This window comes from Falco cherrug, chromosome W (genome assembly GCF_023634085.1).
Source record: "Falco cherrug isolate bFalChe1 chromosome W, bFalChe1.pri, whole genome shotgun sequence".
NCBI lineage: Eukaryota > Metazoa > Chordata > Aves > Falconiformes > Falconidae > Falco > Falco cherrug.
This window is the reverse complement of record NC_073719.1, coordinates 5,759,616-5,785,676: the sequence shown is the minus strand read 5'-3', so window position 1 is coordinate 5,785,676 and position 26,061 is coordinate 5,759,616. Positions and strand designations below refer to the sequence as shown.

At 42.4% G+C, this 26,061-nt stretch overlaps 1 protein-coding gene across 8 annotated transcripts in view; it reads right to left on the bottom strand.

Moving 5' to 3' along the window:
- Positions 1-26,061, bottom strand: part of LOC129734462 (tyrosine-protein kinase Fer-like) — a 231,785-nt gene that overhangs the window by 118,965 nt on the left and 86,759 nt on the right. For all 8 annotated transcript variants that reach the window (XR_008730056.1, XM_055697996.1, XM_055697998.1 and 5 more), the window contains one exon: positions 9,525-9,617. Coding sequence is in view for 7 of the 8 variants with exons in the window: in XM_055697996.1 (XP_055553971.1) it covers positions 9,525-9,617 (93 nt within the window). In the remaining variant the exon portion in view is untranslated. The remainder of the gene's footprint in view (positions 1-9,524; positions 9,618-26,061) is intronic.

Sequence of the window (26,061 nt, the reverse complement as noted above, 5' to 3'; positions counted from 1 at the left end):
TTGATAATATACAGCTGTGGGCTGGCTTCAGGGGTGGTGGGTTGGCTGATGTAGATAAGGTGCAGCTGTGGCTGGTTCTGTTAAGTGGTTGAGAGCCAATGAAGAGAGAGCAGCTGAGGAAGAAGTAGAGAGAGTGAGTGTGCCCTGGATGAAGAGAGATTAGGAGAAGGCAGCAGAGGGACTGTTGTGAAGAGTAAGTTGATATGTGATGGTAAAAGATCTTGTTGTAGCTGGCTAGTTTGAAGAGTGCTGTGACAGGTACACATATGATATACTCTCTATATTCACATGTGCACACACATTCACTGTGATCCCTTGAGTACTGGTATGGCCCCCTTTGTCCACTACCACGCCTGGATTCCAGGCACTCTTACCTGCTTCACAGGTCTCCTACTTGCCAGCTAGTCCAGTTCAATGCTTGTTAGCAGACATGCACTCACACACTCTTCCCACAGGCGCTCTACACTCATAAGTTCCCCTGAGTATATCAGCACAGATCCTTGCCCACCCAATATCCCTGCCCAGACCCAGGGCCTCCAAGCTGGACTAGCCAGCAAGTAAAAGTTTGCTAGCAAACTCCACACGCACACTCCCCTACTCCCCAGGTTTAGAGACACTTGGAAATGCCCTCCTGCCAGCAGCCAGCACCAAGGGGCTGTGACACACAGTCCTGCTCCAGCTCTCCAGCTGCTGACACTGAGCCCCTCACTTGCCTCACTCATGCTAGTCCCTTCCAGTAGCTGGTTTTCCCACCCCAGTGGCTGGAGGCAAGAGACCCACACACACACACACTCACTCCTGTAGCTGACACCACATCCATTCACACCAGTTCCCTCAGTAGCAGGCATTCCAGGCACAAGGTCTGTAGGACCCTACCTGGATTGAGAGCTATGGCCCCTACAACTACTGATACTAGGACCATCACTTTCTCTAGTAGCTGACACCACAGGCCAGGGGAGCCTACCCCCACAACACCCCTGACTGCAGCAGTGGGCACCAAATCCACTCATACAGCACACAGGTCTCATGAGTAGCTTAGTCCTTGCAGCGCACACACACAAGACAGAGAGTGATAGTTAAGAAAATATTTAATAAGATATAAGAAGATAGGATAGACCGCAGTGATCAGGTGCAGGGCTCAAGCATACTGACTGGCCCCGTTCTGCCTGTGACCAGCCCCTTTGATAGTCTTTTCTGTCTACACTCTTCTTTGTTCATCCCTATTTCCCCTTCCCCTGGATACTGCCTCATCAGTTGGCATAGTTCCACCTACCCCTCTCAAACATCCTGGACTCTCAGGTTTGCATCCAAAATCCCTATTTGCCTACAGTTTCTTGATAGCCCCTCAGTGTGACTGACCAGTTTTGTTTCTGGTTATTGTCTTTGTTAATGCTAATTGATCAGGTTTTATGTCTCTCTGTGTTTGTCTCCCTCCCTTTCCTTATCCTACCAGCTGAAGAAATGAACACTCTCACACTCCACATATCCTAACCAATTAGTGTGACTGGCCAGGTTTGTTCTTATAACCCTCCCTTATCATTTGTCCCTCAGGTTTGTCTCTGTTTTTGCTTATGACTCCTTTGACCAGATACCCTTAAAGGAGCACATATTCTCCTTCCACATACCCTTACATATTTGAACATTTATTGTTCAAAGACACTACATTTGACTGACCTTTGCTACATGATCAAGAAATGTTATGGGATTCAAATTAATAAACCTATTCCCACAGAAACACATTTCTACTCCAAAAGAAACACGTCTAAGGATAAAAAAAGAGTTCAATTTCAACAAGCTAGTTCATAGCCTTCATAAAAAAAAGGTTAAAACCCCCACGTCTGACAATAACAACAGCTCTTATAAAATGGATATTATCCACTATGACCATGGAACTCATTTTATAGCTTACAAAAGAGGCAGCCACTGGATAATAACACCTGATTATATTCAAATTGGGTCAAGTCTGAATCACTGATTAGATTATCATGTTCACATCCCAGAATAAAAACATCTTTATTACACAGAAAAAACAGGGAACATTTTAGACATTGCTAATTAAGGTATTTTTTATAACACTAACATCAACCTTTCCCCTTCTTTTAAATTTGTTTAAACAAATATTCATTTCTTTAGAAGAAAGCCATGAAAATTCCACAAGGTATCCGATGCTTATTGTCTCCTACCTAACGTTACCTTTAATTTTGGTCATATGCCATTGGTTAATCATAACTGAGGTAGAAATCCATTTATTTTTTTCTGATGAAACAATGGTCATGTTTTGTATATTATTGAAATTGTATTATTTTTTATGAAAAATTCTTCCTACTCCAACATATTTTCTGTATGATACAATATTCACCCTGAGTGCTTATTGAAGCTTATTATTTCATGGCTGAAAGTCCAAAAAGATCAGTAAAAATGCAAGCTGTATAATAATTTTAATATTGATTTCAACTCAATTTATCACTTAGCACTAACATTTCTACTGCATTTTATAGTTAGAATAAAATGTTTTAAATACAAGAAATGTTAGTCTCTAAAGAAGATAGAAGAAAGAATGTTACAGGCACAAAATAAATTTACAATTCCCACATATTTTCTTAGTAAGTTTAAAGAACAGTAAAGCTGCTTGAAATTACTAACTAGAAATCCAAAAGAAAAAGGTTACATTCTAGGCCTCAGTGTTTTACAGTTTCACTGATGAAAAGATCTTTTGCCCATTTTTACATACACACTCACAGGAGCATTTTCAAATAAGTGACTGAACAGCTTAGATGGAGAAAATTTTTTCTAAGATTTTTGCTGTTATTTTTATCTTCCAATCAAATTAACAGTTAAAATCAAACAAAAGTAGAACTCACACTGAATAATTTCTACTTCCACCTCAATCCTTTTTTTACTTTTCTTTTTTTCTTTAAAGATTTCCATTTGTTCCCACACTTTGCTCATGAGATAGTTATCTTTCTGTGAGGAGGGAAATGCCCTCATATACTTCTTCATGTTCTTCATGTACCCAATAATGTCTTTTTTGCTTATTATTAATCTCCTTTCCTCCCCCTACTGAGCAATCCATTGAAACAGCAGTTTTTCTCCAACAGTAAATGAAGCAGTCTCAAGCTACTTTTTCAAAGCTGCTGCTTTTTTGAGAGAAAAACCGAGCGGAGCATTGTATTCTTTCTAACTGTAAAAAGAGAGAATATTCTTGCATTCGCACTGCCAATGAAAAGACAATAATAATGAAAATTATATGTTAACAACTCATAGGTTACTTAATACTTTATTTTCATATATATTCTGAGCTCAGACTTTGAGTACTACTTTATTTTCCATCCTTAAAAAAAGAAAACATTCTGTCAAGAAATTTTTTTCCCTCCCCATGTAAAAAAGAGGCACAGACATGGATTAGAAAGTAAAGCAACACATTTTAGTTGATATTTTGAGACATTTCCCTATAGAGTATCTCTGAACCTTGCCACTAGGCTCAGTGAAAACTGATTAATTCCCACATTGTATTGAATTTGCATGGCAAGGTTTTGGTAGCAGGGGGTACAGGGGTGGCTTCTATGAGAAGATGCCACAAGCTTCTCCTACGTCTGATAGACACAATGCCAGCTGGCTCCAAGATGGACCTAACACTGGCCAAAGCTGAGCCAATCAGCCATGGTGGTAGGGCCTCTGTGATAGCATATTTAAGAAGGGGAAAAAACTGCTGTGCAACAACAGCCAGAAGAGAGGAGTGAGAATATGTGAGTGAAACAACTCTGCAGACACCAAGGTCAGTGAAGAAGGAGGGGGAGGAGGTGCTCCAGGCACCAAAGCAGAAATTCCCCTGCAGCCCATGGTGAAGACCATGGTGACGCAGGTTGTCCCCCTGCAGCCCATGGAGGTCCATGGTGGAGCAGATATCCACCTGCAACCCATGGAAGACCCCACACTGGAGCAGGTGGATGTGCCCAAAGGAGGCTGTGACCCATGGGAAGCCCGCGCTGAAGCAGGTTTGCTGGCAGGGCTTGTGACTGCTTGGGGGACCCACATTGGAGCAGTGTTCCTGAAGGACTGCACCCTGTGGAAAGAACCCATGCAGGAGTAGTGCATGATGAACTGCAGCTCATGGGAAGGACTCATGTTGGAGAAGTTCATGGAGGACTGTCTCCCATGGGAGGGACCCCATGCTGGAGCAGGGGAAGAGAGCAAAAGTGAAGGAGCAACAGAAACAACATGTGATGAACGGACCACAACCCCCCTTCCCCATCCTCCTGCACTGCTTGAGAGAGGATGAGGTATAGAATTCAGGAGTGAAGCTGAGCCCAGGAAGAAGGGAGGGGTGGGGGGGAAGGGTTTTTTAAGTTTTGGTTTTATTTTTCATTACCCTACTCTGATTTGATTGGTAATAAATTAATTTTCCCAAGTCGAGTCTGTTTTTCCCATGATGGTAATTGCTGAGTGATCTCCCTGTCTTTATATCAACCCATGAGCCTTTAATTATATTTTCTCTCCCCTGTTACTGAGGAAGGGGAGTGATAGAGTGGCTTGGTGGGTACCTGGCATCCAGCCAAGGTCAACCCACTGCTCATATATACCATATGAAACCAAAATCAGCTTCACTGAAAAAGTGAAAAGTCTTGAGTATTCCATCCAAACCCATTTATATAAAAGTAAAAATGCACAGACCTGAAAATTATAAGATAAAAGCAATCATATTGGGGAAAAAAACCCCTCTCTTAGAAAGAACATCCCTGTGTACTAAGATCATCATTATTTAAACATAAGAAAAAATATTTAAAATAAAGGAAATTATGCATGCAGTTATCCCATAAACAGTAACAGATGGCTGTGACAGGCTGAAATCCCTCATTGGCAAAAACCAGACTAATTTTATCTAAAGGGAAAATGTTGGTATTCAAGATGCAATTCATTCAGACTCTTCATTCAGTTCATGCATAGAACAGTATCAAAGTACATGAAAGTAGCCCCTTTTTTTTTGTTTTGTCTCCTCAGCTGATTAAACTTACACCTCTTGCTGTTATAGACAACTGACTCGTATTTTCTATTTTTTCCTATATTACCTTTTACATTCTTATACTAAGAACCTGTAAATCATTTAAGTACTAACACATAATTAACAATTAACCTCATCTTTGCTAAACTGGTTATTGAGGAAGTACAGTTTTAGTTTCTCTGCTACTTTCTTCAGGTTACACTAAAAAAAAAGTTTTCTCTAATTCTTTTCTAATTTCTCTATTTTTTTTTTAATAATACACCTTTCAAAATCAAGTTGTATGCTTTTTTGATGGATATTAAGTTTGAAGTACCAGTTTATATATTTAGTGATTAGCACATGTAATTGTCAACAGGAAAAAGCTGAGCAACTAACCACATTAAGAGCTAAGTACTAATTTATGAAGCAAATTTTATCTGTATATGCATGGTTAGCTTTTATAATAAAGAAGAGATCACTAAATTACAACACACAAACACAAAACAAAAAACTGATTGATTTATATACTCTGACTTTGAAGCTCATTTAAATAAAAGCTAATCTAGAGTACACTCATTAATTAGATTTGACTTTATGCTTCAAATGACCCAGTTCTGATCCAATTTCTTCCAAAAATATTCCAAAGCTTTGGTAACCACACCTACCATATATTTATACCCAGGTTTACACAAACTTCAGTGGAGTTAATGGTGATATGAATTGGCATGAGAACCAGAATGAAGCACAGATACTCTTTAAAGTGATGCTTTAGTAAAAACTGATGACATTTTTGACAGACTTCCTCTGTTTTCATTCCAAATTTTTTATCTTGATCCTCTTGTTTAAAATTTGTTCTCTCCCATTTTTTGTCTGAAGTGTTTTTAGATAGATTTTTTACATTTTAAAAAAATCCTAACAAGTTGTTCAATGAATTGAAACAGAAAGTTGAAGGCTATGTCTCACCTACGCAAAGAAGAGGTCATAGCAACATAAATTCTAATATGCTTTTATTATAAAAAAATGTTGAATTTTGCACCAATTAGAAGTTTTATAATACAAAGATAATAATTTGGAAATACAATTTTTCACTAGGGATATATTAATATTTTAGCAGAGTATTTCCTATAACATTTAAAATGTTAAACAACTTTCACAATTTTTCATACAAAAAGTGCTCCTGTACTAATTTTATCTCATTATGATATTTATTATTCCACTTCTCTATCACTATATACAATTTTCCTATACATACACTATATATATGTATGTATGTGTATATATGCCTATGCAACTGTAATCTCTTCCACATATCTTAGATATTCTTTAGCTAAAATACATTTTACTGGGTCCTTCAATGTAATCTAAGAGTGACCAATAGAAGACCTATTCATTCTAAGTCTTTCTCAAAAAAGCTATTTTAATCTAATATTTCAGGTGACAAGATCACAATTAAAGGGCAGTTTTAAGAATTCTGCTCAGCCTCAATTGTTTGTTTGTTTTGATGGGGTTGGGACAATCATCTGTTCTACTTCAGGAAAACATAGCCAAGTTTTCAGGAGGAAGGTTTTCAAGTAACATCTGGTCTCCACCCTAAGTACATAAGCAAATATTTTAACTAGTCTTTCGAGCCAGTACATGAAAACAAATAAGCAAATAGGAGTAATACAAAACAGCTTTTTTTCCATTTCTCATTATATTTCTTAATTATTTTTTCATATTTGGCCAACAAGAAACTTTCTCCATCCATTGGGGGGCCTAAACAAAAGCCAAATAGAAGAGATACTCAATGAACATGAGCCAGCAGCGTACCCTTGTGGCCAAGAAGGCCAATGGGATCCTGGGGTACATTAGGAGGAATGTGACCAGCAGGCTGAGGGAAGTTATCCTTCCTCTCTACTCTGCCCTGGTGAGGCTGTACCTGGAGTACTGTGTCCAGTTCTGGGCTCCCCAGTTTAAGAGAGACAGGGAACTACTGGAGAGGGTCCAGCAGAGGGCTACAAAGATGATTAGGGGACTGGAGCATCTCCCTTATGAGGAAAGGCTGAGAGAGCTGGGCCTTGTTTATCCTGGAGAAGAGAAGACTGAGAGGGAATCTTATCAACATCTACAAATATCTTAAGGGCAAGTGTCAAGAGGATGGGGCCAGGCTCTTTTCAGTAGTGCCCAGTGACAGGACAAGGAGTAGCAGGCACAAAGTACAACACAGGATATTCCATCTGAATATGAAGAGGAACGTTTTTACTTTGAGAATGACAGAGCACTGGAACAGGCTGCCCAGAGAGGCTGTGGAGTCTCCTTCTCTGGAGACATTCAGAACCCACCTGGATGTGATCCTGTGCAACCTGTTCTAGGTGAACCTGCTTTAGCAGGGAGTTGGACTAGATGATCTGCAGAGGTCCCTTCCAACCCTGACCTTTCTGTGATTCTGTGATTTTCAGTGGGAATTGAAACAAAATGTATAATATCTGATTACATAAATAGCACCAGTTCTTGAGGCTTGTATTCGGTTTACAAGGTTTTGGTAGCAGGGGGGCTGCAGCTGCAGGGTCGACCTCTTTGAGAAGAGTCCAGGGGCTGCCCCTGTGACAGACAGAGCCAGTGTCAGCTGGCTCCAAAAAAGACCCACCACTAGCCAAAGCTGAGCCAGAGACACTGGTGATGCCTCTGTGATAACATATTTAATAAAGGATAAAAAATGCTGTGCAGCAGCTATGAGAGAGATAAGTGAGAAAAAATGTGAGATAAACAACCGTGCAGACACCAAGGTCAGTGAAGAAGGAGGGGGAGGAGGTGCTTCAGGCACTGCAGCAGAATTTCCCCTGCAGCTCATGGTGAAGACCATGGTGAAGCAGGCTGTCCCCCTGCAGTTCATGGAAGTTAGCAGTGGAGCAGATATCCACACTGCAGCCCATGGAGTACCCCACACTACAGCAGGTCGATACACCCTGAAAGAAACTGCAGCCCATGGAGAGAAGCCCACACAGAAGCAGGTTTGCTGGCAGGAATTGGGGACTGTGGGGTACCTATGCTGGAGCAGTCTGTTCCTGAAGGACTGTACCCCACGGAAAGGACTCATACTGGAGCAATTCTTAAAGAACTGTATCCAGTGGGAGGTACCTCACACTGGAGCAGGGGAAAAGTGTGAGGAGTAAAGTGTGGCAGAAATTAAGTGTTATGAACTGACTACAACTCCCATTTCCCATCACCTATGTGCTGCTTAGGGTGGGAGGATGTAGAAGACTCAGGAATGAAGGAATGAAGTTGAACCTGGGAAGAAGAGGGGGTGGAAGGAAGGTGGTTTTAGTTTTGTCTTTGTTTCTTACTTTCCTACTCTATTTTTAATTGCCATCAAATTAAATTAATCTTTCCCAAGCCAAATCCTGTTTTACCCAACTGGTAAGCAATCTCCCTGTCTCTATCTCGACCCATGAGCTTTTTAATCTTATTTTCTCCCCCTGTTCTGTTGAGGAGGCAGGGGTAAGAGAATGACTTAGTGAGCATCTGGCAGCCAGCCAAGGTTAACACACCATAAGTAGCAGTAGTAGTAATAATAATAATAATTTATATGATGGTAACTCTATAATAAATATAGAAAATATAATGCAGTGATGGGCAAAACATGCCTGACCATCTAATATCCTGCAGAATATCATAATATACAGCGTTACTAGTAAATGTACCACACAGGAAATGGTAATCTTTCAAGTACAGCACCAATCTGGGAGCAGCAAAGAATGTACAAATTATTTTTTCTGAACTGCAATAAAGTTGTTCTGATAAAAAATGCTACTTTTGGCTGGGATAGAGTTAATTTTCTTCATAGTAGCTAGCATGGGGCTATGTTTTGGATTTGTGCTTAAAACAGTGTTGATAATACAGGGATGTTTTAGTTATTACTGAGCAGTGCTTACACAGTGTCAAGGCCTTTTCTGCTTCTCACCCCACCCCACCAGTGAGTAGGCTGGGGGTGCACAAGAAGTTGGGAGGGGACACAGCTGGGACAGCTGAGCCCAACTGACCAAAGGGATATTCCATACCATATGACATCATGCTCAGCATTATAAAGCTGGGGGAAGAAGAATGAACGGGGGGAAGTTCAGAGTTATGGTGTTTGTCTTCCCAAGAAACCATTATGCATGATGGAGCCCTGCTTTTCTGGGGATGGCTGAACACCTGCCTGCCGATGGGAAGCAGTGAATGAATTCCTTGCTTTGCTTTGCTTGTATGCACAGCTTTTGCTTTCCTTAATAAACTGTCTTTATCTCAACCCACAAATTTTCTCACTTTTACCCTTCTGATTCTCTCCCTCATCCCACCAGAGGGGAGTGAGTGAGCGTCTATGTGGTACTTAGTTGCCAGCTGGAGTTAAACCATGACACATACTATTATGCCACAATATTATCATATCCACTGATCAGTCAGTACTATGCTTTTCATAATGCAACTTTACTTTTTTCCCATGTAAATAGAAATGTGTGATACTTAAGAAAAAAATCCTACTTAAGTTGTAACAATAAGAGAATTCTACATTGTTGATACTACTTACCGACGATGAGCCTAACATGGATTTTGGAGATCTCATAATTCCGGCTATTGAGTGACGTATAGTGTCCAACTTTGAGACTTTGTCCTTCTTGTCCTAGGAGAAAAAGTAATATCTCCAGTAAAACCAAGCAAATCAGTATGGATTTACTTCTGTGCATTAATATTTGTATTACTGGAGGACATGGAATGTAGACTCATGGATTTTGTTTGAATTTTTATTATCTTTATTATATAAAATTATCTTTTGATAGGGACTGATCTGCTACTGATACAAACCACCAAGCTTGTGTCAAAATCAGCCGGATTATGCTAATGCATACCAATTGAAGAGCTGAAAGATTCTGTGATTCCTTATATGTTTAGTGCAATTATTTTAAATATCACTATTGTTAACTATAAGGGACCTGAAATTCTTTTGTACCCTAAAGACAGAGGACCTAATTGTCAGCTGTCCTGAAATACCTATCTTTTTTAAAAGGGTATTGGTTTGAAACCATATAATAAAACCATACATAATAAAACCCATACATACATACTTGCATTATCTTTAATTTGTTTTATTCTTTTATTAAGCTGATCTTCTCTAATAATACACTACTTGTAAATATTAATACCAATCACTGCAAGTAATAGGATCCATTTGTTTTCTGGCACTACAATAAACAACAGGGGCAGCCACCACTATCTGAATTTTAAATTCTTTAAGAACAGAGCCATTCACTAAAACTACTTCTATCACAAGTAAATGGAATGTCCAAAGTGTTTATAACCTGATTTAGTCCAAGAACTGGTTATTTCCTAATACCTGATTCATTGTCAGCTCTCAAAATTTAGTATCAAAGAATCTTTCAAAAATGTAGATATGTATTTTTAACTAACTTCACCCTCAGACACAGATGAGGTATTTTAATGAATATTTGCAAAATAATTAAACCTAAAGCAGAGAGACCACCCAATAAAAATCTCATTCTAATTAGCTATGGATTAATTAAGCTGTAAGAAACTGAAAATGAAAATGGAATAAATCTCTTTTTTAGTGTAACAAAAAAAGATTGCTTCAAAGTTTTGAACATACACCCTTGACTGAAAAAACTGAAAATCTGATAATGTAATGAATGCAGTTTCAGTTTATTCCAAGAATTCTAAAAGAGCAACAAAATCTATTAAATCTGTATACAGAATAAAGCATTGTTTGAAAATGACTCCCAAAAATAATTTAGTTTACATGATATAGTTTAAACATTGTCTTAGTAAAATAAATTGTTTAGCAGAAAAATTCTGCAATATTCCATAATTTGCATGCCATGAGAAGAGAGTATGAAAAAGAACATTTCATATAGGAAGAGAAAAAAGGCTAAAAGGGAACTTACTAGCCACTTGAAATTAACATTGATCAATACAATTTTTATTCTTTTTATCAGACTCAAGTAATATGGCATGTCAACTACTTTTCTTACAGTAAAACACTCTGTCCTGAGTCAACTGGCAAGATGATATTTATTTTTCAGTATTGATGTGAAGGGAATGATTTGTCTAAGACCTCCAGTGAAACTCACCTAATTGAGGGAGGTCTGTGGGAACTCATGAAGAACGGACTGCAAGAGAAAGAACATAATGCAATACGACTAGTGGAGGTTTAGGCCGCAAGGGCATTGCGACCTTGGGGCCTGTGGTTATACAAAACAGGATGTAGGTCCGGTTATAACCGAAACTGTCAGCAAGCATAAGATTGAGGCATACAATAGAAAGTACCGAAGCATAACTTGTAACCCTAGGAAACGAAATAAGCAGAGTGAAGAGGAACAGCGAATAAGGAATTTAGCTTTTGCAATATGTAATCACTTTTGCAATATGTAACCAATGAGCTTTGTGCACGATAATCTTAGACTATGTATGCAGCCTTATAAAAGAAGCATGTTAAGAACAATAAAGCAGATCTGATCTGATTCCACCTGACCGGGTCTCCGTCTCTCAATCGCGGCAAATTGGTGACCCCGACGTGATACGTTTAAGGATCCGACGTGATGGGTCGACGAACCGCCTAGCTGAAGCGGCCTGCTGCGACTCTCACAGAACTTTGAATGATCTGCTGAAAGGAAGCAGGAGGCGGCCTGAAATCCCTCCGGAGTAGAGAGGTGAGCTGTGAGAAACATGGGGAATCAAGCGTCGGCCCCTGAGAGAGACGTATATGAGCTTATGAAAGCTCTTCTTAAAAAACATGGGAAGAGCATTCCTGGGCAGGATCTTAAGACAATTCTTAAGTGGGTTCAAGTTAAATTACCTGCTGTAACCGCATCCACTATTTTTACACGAGACCTTTGGGATAATGTGGGAGTGAAGTTATGGGATGCGGCGACTACGGGGAATGCTGAAGCACAGCGTATGCTCCCGTGGTGGAGAAGCATTTTTGAGGTTTTAAAAGCCCAGGAAAACAATCATAAAAAAGACTCAGACAAAGAGGAAGACCCCCCCCCGGTGTCCCCACCGTTACCGGAGGGAGCAAAGCCCTCGGCACCACTGACAGTATGCGCCGCGGAGTATCCACCTGAAGACGACCCCTTTGACCCGGGACCCATAGACCCTGAACAGGAGCCAGATTTATACCCCCCCGACCCACATGATGTGTGGGCCAGCATTAGACGTCAAGCCTTACAGGAGGGGGAACTGGAGATTGCCAAAACGATAGTGGCTCCTGTACTCTATCCGCGAGGCGGAGGGCGAGTCGGAGGGGGCCAATGGGAAGCTTTATCTTTTTCGGTAGTTAAGGAACTGCGTCGTACTGTTACTGAACATGGACTTTCTTCACCATACTTTGCAAGTTTGTTATCTTCTGTCTTTGATACATATGTTATGACTCCACATGATTTAAAATCTTTGGCGCAGCTGCTCCTAACACCGACTCAGTATACTTTGTGGGAGGCCCATTGGAGGGGGGGACTCCAAGCGCTCCTCTTAACTTATGCGGGTCATAACAACAATGCAATTGCTGTATTGACTTTGGAACACCTTACAGGCACGAGTCGTCATTCTAACCCGGCAGATCAAGCCCGAATCCCACGAGAAGCTCTTGAAGCGATTCGTGAGGAGGCAAAAAAGGCCTTTTTTAAGGTTCCTGACTCTCAAAAACCACAAAAGGCTTTTACCACTATCACACAAGAACCTCGAGAACCCTATATGCAATTTATCGATAGATTAAAACAGGCTTTGGAACGCCAAATAGATAATACGGAAGCACGGGAAATTTTGTTGTTAAAATTGGCTGTTGAAAATGCTAATGCAGATTGCAGAAAGCTTTTAAAATCTCTCCCGAATCAAAACCCTACTTTAGTTGAAATGATCGAGGCATGTAACAGAATCGGTACTGTAGATTATAAATTTGAGGCCATGGCTGCTGCTTTTGCAGCCATGCGTAGCCAGTTGGGGAATTGTTATAGCTGCGGTAAACCTGGTCATCTAAAGAAAAATTGTCTGGCTACTAAGGCTGGCGCTAAGCCCAGAGTCCCAGGAATTTGTCCTAGATGTAAAAAGGGTCGTCATTATGCTAATCAATGTCGGTCCAAGTATGATTTGCAGGGACAACCAATCCAGGGAAACCGATCTCGGAGCGCGGGACAGCGACGCGCGCAGACACAAATAACGCCGTCACCCTTCAACAATTCCCAAAGAGGAGCAGCAGCAGCGCCTCAAGTCTTCGCCCAGCAACAACCGGCAGCGCAGGATTGGACCTGGCAACCGCCCACACAGTAACGTTACTTGATTCCTCGGTTCACTTATTGTCAACAGATGTTTCAGGACCCTTACCCCCAAAAACACAGGCCTTATTGATAGGGAGGTCTTCTACAACATTATCTGGTCTTTTTGTATTACCAGGTGTTATTGACTCTGATAGTACTGAAAACATTAAAATCATGGCATGGACCCCGTTTCCTCCCTGCACGGTGCCGGAAGGTAGCCGTATAGCACAACTGATCCTTATGCCCACAAGCAAAGATTGTTTAAATTTGGACCAGCTCCAACAAAGGCAGGGTGGGTTTGGTTCAACTGGGGACCCACAAATTTTATGGGTACAGTCTCTTTCTCAAAAACGGCCTATGTGCCAATGTACCCTTATTCGAGGGGAACAAAAAGTAGTTTTGAATGGGATTATTGACACCGGAGCCGATGTTACAGTAATATCTCATGCTAAATGGCCACCGCTGTGGCCGCTAACCAATACTCCACAGGCATTAGCTGGGATTGGCGGAACTGGCAAAAGCCACCAGAGCCTGGAGCTGATCCAAATTCAGGGCCCAGAAGGGCGTATTGCTTCTGTTAAACCTTTTGTGTTATCTGTTCCCATGGTTTTATGGGGACGAGACGTGCTATCACAGTGGGGAATGACAATTCGTACCCATTTTTAGGTGGGGCCATTGAAATGCGCGACACCCTTAAATTAACCTGGAAAATTGATGCTCCCATTTGGGTGGATCAATGGCCCCTACCTTTAGAAAAGCTTCGCGCCCTTCAGGACCTGGTCACAGAACAACTCGAAAAGGGACACATTGTGCCTTCTACCAGCCCTTGGAATTCTCCTGTTTTTGTTATCCGAAAACAGACTGGCAAGTGGCGCTTGCTCCATGACCTTAGAAAAATCAATGACGCCATGGAAACTATGGGGGCCTTGCAACCTGGACTCCCGTCTCCTACAATGATTCCCAGAGATTGGCATTTAACTGTTATTGATCTCAAAGATTGCTTTTTTAATATCCCCTTGCATCCAGATGATGCTCCTAAATTTGCTTTTTCAGTTCCTAGCGTCAATATGCAGGCTCCATTGCAGAGATATCAGTGGGTTGTGTTGCCACAAGGAATGAAAAATAGCCCGACAATATGTCAATGGTATGTAGCTAAGGTACTTAGCCCTGTCCGAATCACAATGCCTGATGTCCTATTGTATCATTATATGGATGATATCCTAGTGGCTGCACAACATCACATAGTCATGGAGAAAGCTGTAGCCCTTGTCACGGCGGCCGTTAACTCGGCAGGCCTCTGTATTGCGCCAGAAAAAATTCAAAAAACACCCCCGTGGAAATATCTGGGCTGGCGCATAAGAGCCCAAACCATAGTTCCTCAACCTTTGCAGATACAGACTGATGTAAGAAATTTACACGATGCACAAAAGTTGTTAGGAACAATTAATTGGGTTCGGCCTTTGCTAGGGATTTCTAATGCAGATTTGAGCCCTTTGTTTGAGTTGCTCAAGGGAGACACAGATTTACGTTCTCAACGCCGTCTTAACCCTGAGGCTGTTACCTCGTTACAGAAAGTTGCTACAGCCATTGCTTCTAGACAAGCACACCGATGTGATCCCAATCTCGCTTTTTCTTTAATCGTTTTGAACCCAGCTCGACAACCCTATGCGTTAATATTTCAATGGGATCCACAAAAATCGGATCCGTTGTTGATTATCGAGTGGGTCTTTTTATCTAACCAGTCTACGAAAACTATTGTAACACAACACGAGATGTTTGCTCACCTGATAATTAAGGCCAGACAACGGTTGTTGATGTTATCAGGAACTGATTTTGCTTATATTTGTTTACCTGTGACAACCATATATCTGCAATGGCTTTATCAACAATCAGACATTTTTATGTTAGCATTAGCAGGTTATATGGGCCAGATTACATCCCACCCACCTTCACATAAGCTGCTTAATGCTAATTTTTGTATAACTTTTAAACCAAAACGAAGTGATCAACCATTGCAAGCCCTTACTGTATTTACAGATGGATCTGGAAAATCACACAAATCAGTTATAGTATGGTGGGACGACCAACGTGAGCGTTGGGATTCAGACGTTAAAACAGTCCCTGGCTCCCCTCAGATAGTGGAACTGGCTGCGGTAGTTCGAGTCTTTCGAAAATGGTCAACGCCAGTTAATGTTATCACTGATTCAGCTTATGTTGCAGGAATAGTTGAGCGAGCTGAAGCATCTGTGTTGCGTGACATTCCGCACTTTGACTTATTTGCTTTATTACAAGAACTCGTTTTTCTTCTGGACTCTCGCCCTTACCCCTATTTTGTTATGCATGTCAGATCGCACACTTCTCTACCTGGCTTCATTGCAGAAGGTAATCGCCGAGCTGATCTTTTGACATTACCGGTACAAGTGTTACCAGATCGTGTAGCTCAAGCTAGACTCAGCCATTCTTTTTTCCACCAAAATGCTGGAGGCCCCCGGTGGATCCCAGCAAAGAACGTGCGACCATTCCGTGAACCCTTACCACAAGTTTCGTCTGAAGATTCTGAACAGCGTCTAGGAGAACCTCTCGCAAAAGGAACAGAGCCTGAGGACTCAAATATTTTAAATGAATAGTCGCTATACGCGTGAGTGCCACGAAGTACTCTCTGGGAAAGTTCTTTGCAACTTGTGCGGACACTGTGACCCTTGGGTGTTATGTGTATGTTATACTTGTAGCAAGGAGTGGTGGTGCCGCTTAACTCATTTTGGGCGTTGGTGTAATCTTTGCCTAAAGAAAGAATTTGATACAGTGAGACTGTTACTTATAACAGGGCATGAACCCTTAGAAAATAGTCGCTTTTTTGATTATCGCGCTGACTGGCAAAGAGTGATTATTGAGAGGGCTAAAATTATATAAATTTGTGGTTTAGAATGTAGTAAAACTAATTTAGTACCTGCTATTTGGCTAGTCTCGAGAGAAGACTGGGAACGTACAAAGCAAAAGTGTGAAAAGCGGTTCGCCTGGAAAAGAAAAACCAAGCGATAGAACTGATCCTATAAAAGGAAAAAATGAAAATGATTAAGAGTAGCTCTAGCATGATGTGCCTCTTGGCAGGTATCATTACCTCCATCCTCGTTAGCAGTACAAAAGCTTGGGAAACCCTCAAGCACATAGAGGAGAGAAAGAATCTGTGGGTCACTTGGGCGGAAAAAATCAATCAGAGTAGCCTTTGTCTCTCAATGGCTACTCCTTCTGATCCTTTTAGAACGTGTTTATTAGGAATCCCTATTAACATGAGCCTGATAAACAACTCTACTATAACTCTTGACCCTTCTGTTGTCACTTGTGGTTTCCGTCACCAGCCACCTTTTAGGACACCTCTGTGCTGTGACAAAAATAATATTACCTTTGACGCTTCTCCCCCTTTATGTCATGCAATAGCTCTCTGTGTACCACAACTAGAGAAATACAGGAGTTTAACCTCTTAGGCTCTGCTCCCTCAGATCTATGTTTTTGGTTTAATTTTCATATTAGTCAAGATGATCCCGTTGATGTCACGTCATATAAGCCATACAACGTGACAGCATATTGTCAAAAGAATGTTAGCCTTACAGCGGTCACGTCCAACGCAGGACGGCTGCCAGAGGGAATGTTTTTAATTTGTGGTGATCGAGCTTGGCAAGGAATTCCTCGAAGTGCTAAGGGAGGGCCTTGTTATGTTGGCCGTTTAACGCTGTTTACACCAAGCATTACTAACATCTTTCAAGCCAATCGTACTTCAAGTTCTCACCGCAGTAAAAGAGCTCTGGTAGAACTAGGCAATGATTGTAAGGATAATGTGGAACTCTGGAATCCTCCTGAAGTTATTTTAGCTAGCATATTTGCCCCCGGGATAGCTACAGCACAAGCACTGACACAACTAAGGAAATTAGCATGTTGGACCGGAAAACAGGTTAATATAACGACAAATGTTTTGTCTGAATTGGCCAGTGACGTCCAAGGAATAAGACATGCCCTGTTACAAAATCGTGCCGCAATAGATTTTCTACTTTTAGCACAAGGGCACGGATGTGATGAGTTTGAAGGGATGTGCTGTATGAACCTTTCTGATCACTCCCAATCAATACACAAACAACTTTCTATTTTAAGGGATAATATGAAAAAACTTCGAGAAAGTAGTGATCCTTTTACAGATTGGTTATCTTCATTAGGTTTGTCTGGATGGTGGATTACAATTTTGGAAAAAATAGCTGTTGTAATAATAATAGTGTTATTGTTAGCTTTGCTTTTGCCGTGTGTTATGCAATGTTTACAGAAGCTAATAGCTAACTCTGTGAAACGAGTTCTTATGGTGCAACAAGAAGGGGGAAATGAAGGGAATGATTTGTCTAAGACCTCCAGTGAAACTCACCTAATTGAGGGAGGTCTGTGGGAACTCATGAAGAACGGACTGCAAGAGAAAGAACATAATGCAATACGACTAGTGGAGGTTTAGGCCGCAAGGGCATTGCGACCTTGGGGCCTGTGGTTATACAAAACAGGATGTAGGTCCGGTTATAACCGAAACTGTCAGCAAGCATAAGATTGAGGCATACAATAGAAAGTACCGAAGCATAACTTGTAACCCTAGGAAACGAAATAAGCAGAGTGAAGAGGAACAGCGAATAAGGAATTTAGCTTTTGCAATATGTAATCACTTTTGCAATATGTAACCAATGAGCTTTGTGCACGATAATCTTAGACTATGTATGCAGCCTTATAAAAGAAGCATGTTAAGAACAATAAAGCAGATCTGATCTGATTCCACCTGACCGGGTCTCCGTCTCTCAATCGCGGCATTGATGAATAACATTGATTACTTAAGAAAATAAATCATTAATAACGGTGACAACACAGTGTCTAATTTTGCTTGCATGCCTATCAGGCTTGGAATGATCAATTAATTTCACTCATCTTTTCACAAGTGAGCCACAGGATTTAACTGTTACTAAACGTCTACTTCTTACACAACAGGAAAAAATAAGTTACCAAAATATGCATGAATTCCACTGTGTTGTTTCCACCCCTGGGGTAGTCAATTCCATGTGTATTGGACACCTCTTCATGTGAAAGCAAACCGTAGCATGCACTTTTCTGCCAAAGGAACTGATAAAAGCACATTGGCAATATTGATTGTGGCATACCGCTTGGCTGACTTTGACTCCAGTTCATATGGAACGCTAACATTTTCAGTATGGCCACACTCAGTGGTGGCATGACTTGGTCGAGGCCACAGCACCCCACTGTTAACCTCCAGCCCCTGTAAACTGGATGTCATCTGGATCTTTGTAGACCTGGTTGTCATCCAGGTCACTGTAGATGACTTCCAGCACAGCTACTTCTATCAGATATTGGATACATTCCTCCACTGTATTCCACTTTCCTCGGTAATTCACAAGATCATCCTTGAAGGGATATATTGCCTTCACACTCGACAGGAGCTGCCTCCAGAGGCTGCAGATTCTCACCTCTTTTTTGCTTTCTTTGTCAGTTCCCCAGTTCCTAGTGAGGGATCACAGCTGCTGGGCTTCCTTACCTTCTAACTCCTGACTGTTGACTTCACTATCACAGCATTGGAGCAGCCAGGCAGCAATCTGCTCACCTGCCTGGTGGCTGTAATCTTTCCGCAAATCTTGAAATTTGCCCAGGGTCAAGGACCAGGTAGTTTCTGCCTCTTGGGTGATTTCTCTCGCTTCCTCATCCTGTTTCCTTGTCAAAGGACCAGCTTCCTGATCAGACCCTTCCTCCTCCTCCTCCCTTACTAATCGATGGCATGGACCCATCAATCTCTGTGTCCAATGTTTCTTTTTGACTCCTGAGGCAATTACTGTAGCTGGGGTGTGGGTCCCTATCACATCCACGGCATCCTCAGACATGTTTTGAATTCCTGGCTCAACCATGGTGTCCTCAGAGGTGGTTTCAGTCCCTGTCTCAATCACACTCATTTGATGGTACTGAACAGAGGCTCAATCGTCACAGTCCAAGCCCAAATACAGTGCTAGGAGCTGCTGGGTTTCATGGAGTAGGAAAGGCACCCTTACATCAAGTGGCGCTCCAATTCAGCATGGATTACTTACCCTAGGAACCTGCCAAATCCTTCCATACACCCTGTCACCCAGGGATCAACCACGTCAAGGAACATTTCCTTGTCATGCAACAAACAAGCAGACAATTGTATTATTGTGCATCACTTCTCTTTCTTGGGTTTTATTCCTTTCTCTCTCCTTTTCATTAAAATCATTGTTGTTGTTGTTATATTTTACTTTATTTCAATTATTAAACTGTTCTTATCTCAACCCACAGGTTTTACCTCTTTCCGATTCTCCTCCCCATCCCACCGGGGGGGAGGGGGGGAGCAACTGTGTGGTACTTACTTGCTAGATTGGGTTAAACCACAACAGTCATTTTTGGCACCTAATGTGGGGCACGAAGTGTTGAGATAATGACAGATCTGACCAGACAGTGTTAAAAAAATTTTGTTATAAGCATTCATTGTATTGTTTTACTAGTCACTGGTTGCAATGTTGATTTATTTGCTCTCAGAGTTGTTGCGCTTGATCTCAGAGTTGCTTTGTGTAACACCTTACTTGCAGCATGTGTTTGCTGTTTTGGTATTTATCGCCTTGGGGCCTGAGCTAAGGTTCTTGTTTTGTTGTACTTTGTAACACCAACTTGCGATATGACAGAATCATTGGTCATGAAACTAATCTGGTATGTGTACTCAGTATTGTCATCACCTCTGTACTTCGGGAGTCATCTACTGGGAACTATTAATAATTACACCTTTTTCCTTTTTTCCTGGGAGAGCCAACCTATGGGGGAGACATCTTCCCACATCTTCTCCTTCTCCTCCAGGCTAATCACAGAAGTGTTTGAGAATTTTGAAAATTTTGTATATCCTTGGTATGTTGAAAACATCCTATTGCTGGTCCTGGTCCTGTTGCTGGGAATGCTGAATGTGGTTTAGATCTTGTTTAGGGTTAAGCAACTATCTGTAGTTACTCCAACCCCAGTGACAGGCACTGCAGCTACTCCAACCCCCACGATGGGCACTATGGTTACTCAGACTCCAGCGATGAGTAATGCAGAGGACCAACCCATGTCAGTATCAGTTGCTGCTATATGCAACAAGAATTGGACACAAAAACCAGCTCCTTTAGTAAAGGAGGATGAAGCAGGGCCATTAGAGGAACAAGACGAAGAGGCAGAACAAGAGGTAACCACCTGAACAAGCTGCGGGATATGCAAAAAGGTTTCCTGGCTGCCCTGATGCTGGGATAATGGGCCTAGTAATTTGGAATTCGAGGGTAGGGAAGCCAAGCAGCTGAGATCACTTTCTAGGGAAGGGGGCATTGACAAGGCAATTGGAAGAGGGACAATAGTCCTCTGCCTCTGGAGGCAACTCCTGTCAAGCATGAAGGAAAGGTATCCCTTCAAGGAGGATATTACATGTTGCCAAGGCAAGTGGACTGCAATAGAGAGAGGTATCCAGTATCTGAGGGAATTAGCCATGCTAGAGATTATTTATTATGACCCGAACAACATGCAGTTATCCACAGATACAGATGCAATCCAATGCACACGACCCATTGTGGTGGAAATTTGCATGGAATGCATCACTGTCATATGCTAACTCATTGGCAGTAATGAGGTGAAGAGATGAAGAGGCACTGACGGTGGATGAAGTGGTTCGCCAACTCCAGGAATACAAAGACAATCTTTCTTCCTTCCTCATCTCGGCTGTGGAGAAACTGGTCCAGTGACTCGACGAAGATAAATCCTACTCCCCACCTGTATGGACCCGCATCTCAGCTATTAACAGTAAGCATCCTTTTGCTCAAGAGGGAGGATATAGGAGGTACACTCTATGGGAACCTCCTGGATTGCTTATGCCCTGCTGCGTTGTCCCTCCTGCAGATATCAGGGTGGTTGAAGTCCCCCATGAGGACCAGGGCCTGAGAATGTGAAGCTGCTCCTAACTGTCTGTAGAGGGCTTCATCTGCTTGTTCTTCCTGGTCAGTTGACCTATATCAGACACCCACTACAATGTCACCTTTACCTGTCCTCTCTTTAATCCTAACCCATAAACTCTCCATCAGCCCCTCATCCACCCCCAGGCAGAAGTCCATGCATTCCAGCTGCTCTCTCACATAAAAGGCAACTCCCCCTTCTCATCTTCCCAGCCTGTTCTTCCTGAAAAGCCTGTACACGTCCATCACAACACTCCAGTCATGGGACTCATCCCATCACACCTCCATGATCCCAACAAGATCGTAGCTCTGCAACTGCTCACAGACTTCTAACTTGTTATGGTTATTCCCCATGCTGTATGCACTAGTGTACAGGCACTTCAGAGGCACCCCAGCATGTTGAGTTCCTGGAGACAGTTTGGGGAATTTCTCCATAATGGTACCTCATAGGCAAGGTACTTTATTTCCTCTTACACCAGGATGAAACCAGGTTCCACAAACCCACAAAAAGCTGACGGTCTTAGATACTAGGATCAAACAGCTTACATAAGGATGTGCAAGACCCTCAGGAGCCATTGCAAAAAAACTATGCGCATCAATCCCAGAGAAGAAAAGGGAGGTGTAATCCCTCATTCTCTCCACAAGACAGCCCAGCCAGAATAGGAATGGCATCAGTGCCAGGGTCAAGCACACGCTCACTGTTTTTATCAAACTGTTCCCAGGCACAGCAAAATAGAGAGTTAAGCAGTGCAGCAAATGGCATGAGCTAAAAGCAGCCACTAATAAGCCCTAGACTATTATACAGTAAAGCAAGCAAGCTCTGTGACCTGCACAAAAGCCTGCACACAGATCAATACTGTCGTTACCTTGAGCCCCACACTGGGTGCCAAAAAGGGCTGTAATGGGTTGACCCCATCCATCTGTCAAACACCCACTCTGCCTCTCTCCCACTCTACTCTCCTGCTATGGGATGGAGAGAAAACAGAAGGAAGGTGAGAAGACCCATGAATCTAGATAATGATAGTTTAATAGGGAATGCAAAAGCTGCATGCACCAGCAAAGCAAAAAGAGGAATTCATCCGCTACTTCCCATTGGCAGGTCTGGAATACAGGGCCTCAACACACATAATGGTTGCTTGGGAAAAGAAATGCCATAACCACAAATGGTCCCACTTCCTCCTACTTCCTGAGATTTTATTGCTGAGCATGATGTTATATAATATGTAATACCCTTTTGTCAGTTTGGGTCAGCTGTCTTGGCTATGTCCCCTCCCAACTTTTTGCCCATCTCCAGCCTACACACTTGGGGGGGGGGGGGAAGAGAGAGAAAGCCTGGCACTGTGCAAGCCCAGTTAGCAGTAGCCAAAACACTTGTGTGTTATTGTGGGAAAATCACCTTGAGGGGGGAATTAGAGAAAAATTTGATCCTAATAGAAGCGTAGTATTACAGAAAGCTTTTTAGGGTAAAATACAGCTATCACTTTCAGGATGGTTGGCATGCATGGAATCTACATCACCACACAACCTGCTATCTTAGAGGAGCAGTGGAGGGTGGACTGGAGTGAAGCCACGATGGCCAGGCTCTGCTGTACTCCCTGCAGGATTGGGAATGTGATAGTACCATACAGCTGATAAGCTGCATGGTGGCTATAAAATATATGAGATGTCCGTTGCTGGGTCAACAACTCTGGTGAAGACCAAGCAAGAGCCTCATTATCTGTGAGAGAAGGTTGGGAACTAGACCTGCTCAGCACTTCAAAGCCTTCTGATGAGGATGTGCTAACTGCTAAAAGAAAAATAACTGCTGAAGAGCTAAAACTCAAGGATGCTAGGGTAAAATAATTGTGGTAGTGGGAGATCGCGACCTCCTATTCAAATGGCCCCCCCAAAGAGGATGAATCCCCCACTCGGGGAGCATGCGTAGTAAATTTAAAATGAACTGTATCTTTAAATGAAAGTGAGAGAACTTTACACCAATCATAATAAAGTGACTAGAGTTACTCAAGCTCCACCTGAGAGTAAAGAGAAGTATAAAAAGTGAATGAATGAGGGGACAAGTGGTGAAGACACCACCGAGAACAAGTTAAGGGGAAGACACTACCAAGACTGACTCCTGGGATCGGCCGATGGGCTGAGCGTTTCTTCTCCCCCCCTTGGGACGCCTTGGGTGAGACTTAAACTAAGCGCTTCCTTCAGGAGACTTAGAAATATAGAAATATCTCTAGAGAGTTACTCTTTAATATTTGTAGCCAGGCTGTATTGTTTGTAACTTTTCCCCACGTTTTATACTTTATAACATTTAATTTGCATGTGCCTTTTGCAGACAGTCACTATCACTGGCAATCCGAAGAACCTGTATATCTGTTGCACAAATAAAACTGCACTGTTAAGTAGCTGGTCGTCGCAGTTTCTCATTGAACACGACCAAACCCTAGAGCGTGGCCGTGCTAGTTCATGAGTACGACTGGACTGGCAGTGCAGACTGCTATTAGCGTATCCAGACCTGTGGTAGTTTAATATACATATTAAATGTGACTGGACTGATAGTGGTAAATTGGACATGACTTAGAATTTAAACCTAGCTGCACCTAACCTCCCACCTCAGTGAGGAGAGTTGGAAGGCAGAGGGGGGGTATTTTCTTCTAAATTACTCCATCCCCTTTAATGCAACAGAAAACTGTTTTAGATACAAATACAAAGCAGAGCATCATGCCAGCTACTATGAGGAAAGTTAACTCCATCATAGCCAGAACCAGTACACAATGCAAGGTCAAAGGACCTGCGCAGGAGATCCAGTTTCTGGGAATAAAATGTCAGAATGGACATCAGTACTTCCCTATGGATGTGATCAACAAGATAACAGCCATGTCCCCACCAGTTCATAAAAAAGAAACACAATTTTCCCTAGTCATTGTGGCTTTCTGGAAATAGGCATTCTGGGTTATAGTCAGCTTGTGAGACCTCTTATCAAGGGACCCAAAAGAAAAACTATTTCAACTAGGGCCCTCAATAGATCAAACATGGGATAGCTCAGGCAGTAGCCCTTGAGCTGGTCCAGTAAGGAACAACTGTGATAAACATGTTCTATACAGTAGCCCATGGAGCATGGCCTCACCTAGAGCCTCTGGCAGAAAACACCAGGAGAAACCAGAGATGAACCTCTAGGGTTTTGGTGTAGGACAAGGCCTCAAGGACAAGAGTCCAAGTACTGATAGCCTGACGAATAGAGACTTGTTAGAACTTGTAGGGCACAAGCCCTGGGAGCAAAGGAACAAGCTAACAGCAGACCCCTGAGCCATCACAGTTGAGGAGGCAACCAGACGGACAGAGAAACAAGTAGTCAGATAAGGGAACAGATGGCGCCAATATGTAATCAAGAAAGCCGCGTAGAAAGAAACTCCCTAACCTTGGAATAGAAATTATTGCTAGGTCAAGATAAACTAGTAAGTATCTATTGTTCTAACGGTGTGCCTTAAATATTAACCAATCAGTGTTTTTTACGCTTAAGATTTAACCAATCAGTGTGTAATATGTAGAAGGTAGAAACATATATAATTGTAAGAAAATCACTAATAAATGGACACTTGCTTGCATCAAGCTGCGTCCCGTCTCTTCATTCGCCGCAAATTGGTGACCCCGACGTGATCCGTTTAAGGATCTAACATGAAGGGCTCTCGAATCGCCTAACTGAGCGACATGCAGCGAATCCCACAGAATTTTGAATGATCCGCTGAAAGGAAGCAGGAGCCGGCCTGAAATCCCTCCGGAGTTGAGAGGTGAGCTGTGGGAAATCCATAATGGGGAATCAGGCTTCGTCCCCAGAAAGAGACGTATATGGACTCATAAAGGGTCTTCTAGTCAGATCAGGGAGTCCGTGCCTCAGTCTCCTCAAATGGTGACCCCTATGGTGGTGTTCCGAAGCCTTGGAAGAATAAGGACGAAAAAAAGACAGCTCGTGGAAGAGGGCTGCGTTCCGGAGGAGACGTCTTGGCTGAACGATCGTCTTGCTGTCTGGACCAGGCGGACAACCTAAACCCCGAGGATAACACCTGTATTCATCGAGACAGGTGAGCAGCCAAGAAACTTTAGAGACTTTGAAAGAATGAAAGTGTGTACAGACAGCAGCCAATTGTATGATGCTGCCGCGGAGGGGAACTCCGTGTCGGGAATGCATTTAACATCTTGGTGGCAAATTCTGACTACTCTTTGCCAAGTGTGGACTAATTCTACTAACGGTGCTAAACCAGAGGAAGCTGTAAATTCCACCGACAGCGCGACTCTTCTCAAGACACCGTCAGCGACGGCGATTCTGTCCACACCTCCTCTGCCCCCAAAGCTTCTGTCACTGATTGCAGCGACCCTCACAACACAGGACCAAGCACGGGAACAGGACAACTCGGACAATGATTTTATTGACACTGATAAACCTTTTGATCCAGGTCCTATAGATCTGGAAAAGGAGCTAGACCTTTCCCCCATCCCCTTGTCTCTCCTGATGCATCGATTGTATTTTTGGGGAGGGTGAAAGGGGGTCTGAGGGATCGGTGGCAGGAATGCAAGTGGGAAACACTTAAGTGATGGGTTTTGGGAGTCGCTATGGCATGTTCAGTATTTTGTCAGACAAATCAACCTGCAGAGTGGCAGCCTGTGCAATCCGAGGCTGTTAAAGAGTTAAGCAAAGCAGTGCGGGAAGGGAGGATTCATAATACATTTGCTATGTCCCTTCTTGAAGTGATGGCAGAGCCTTATACACTCACACTGCACGATTGGAAGTTACTGCTTTGTATGGTACTAACTGATA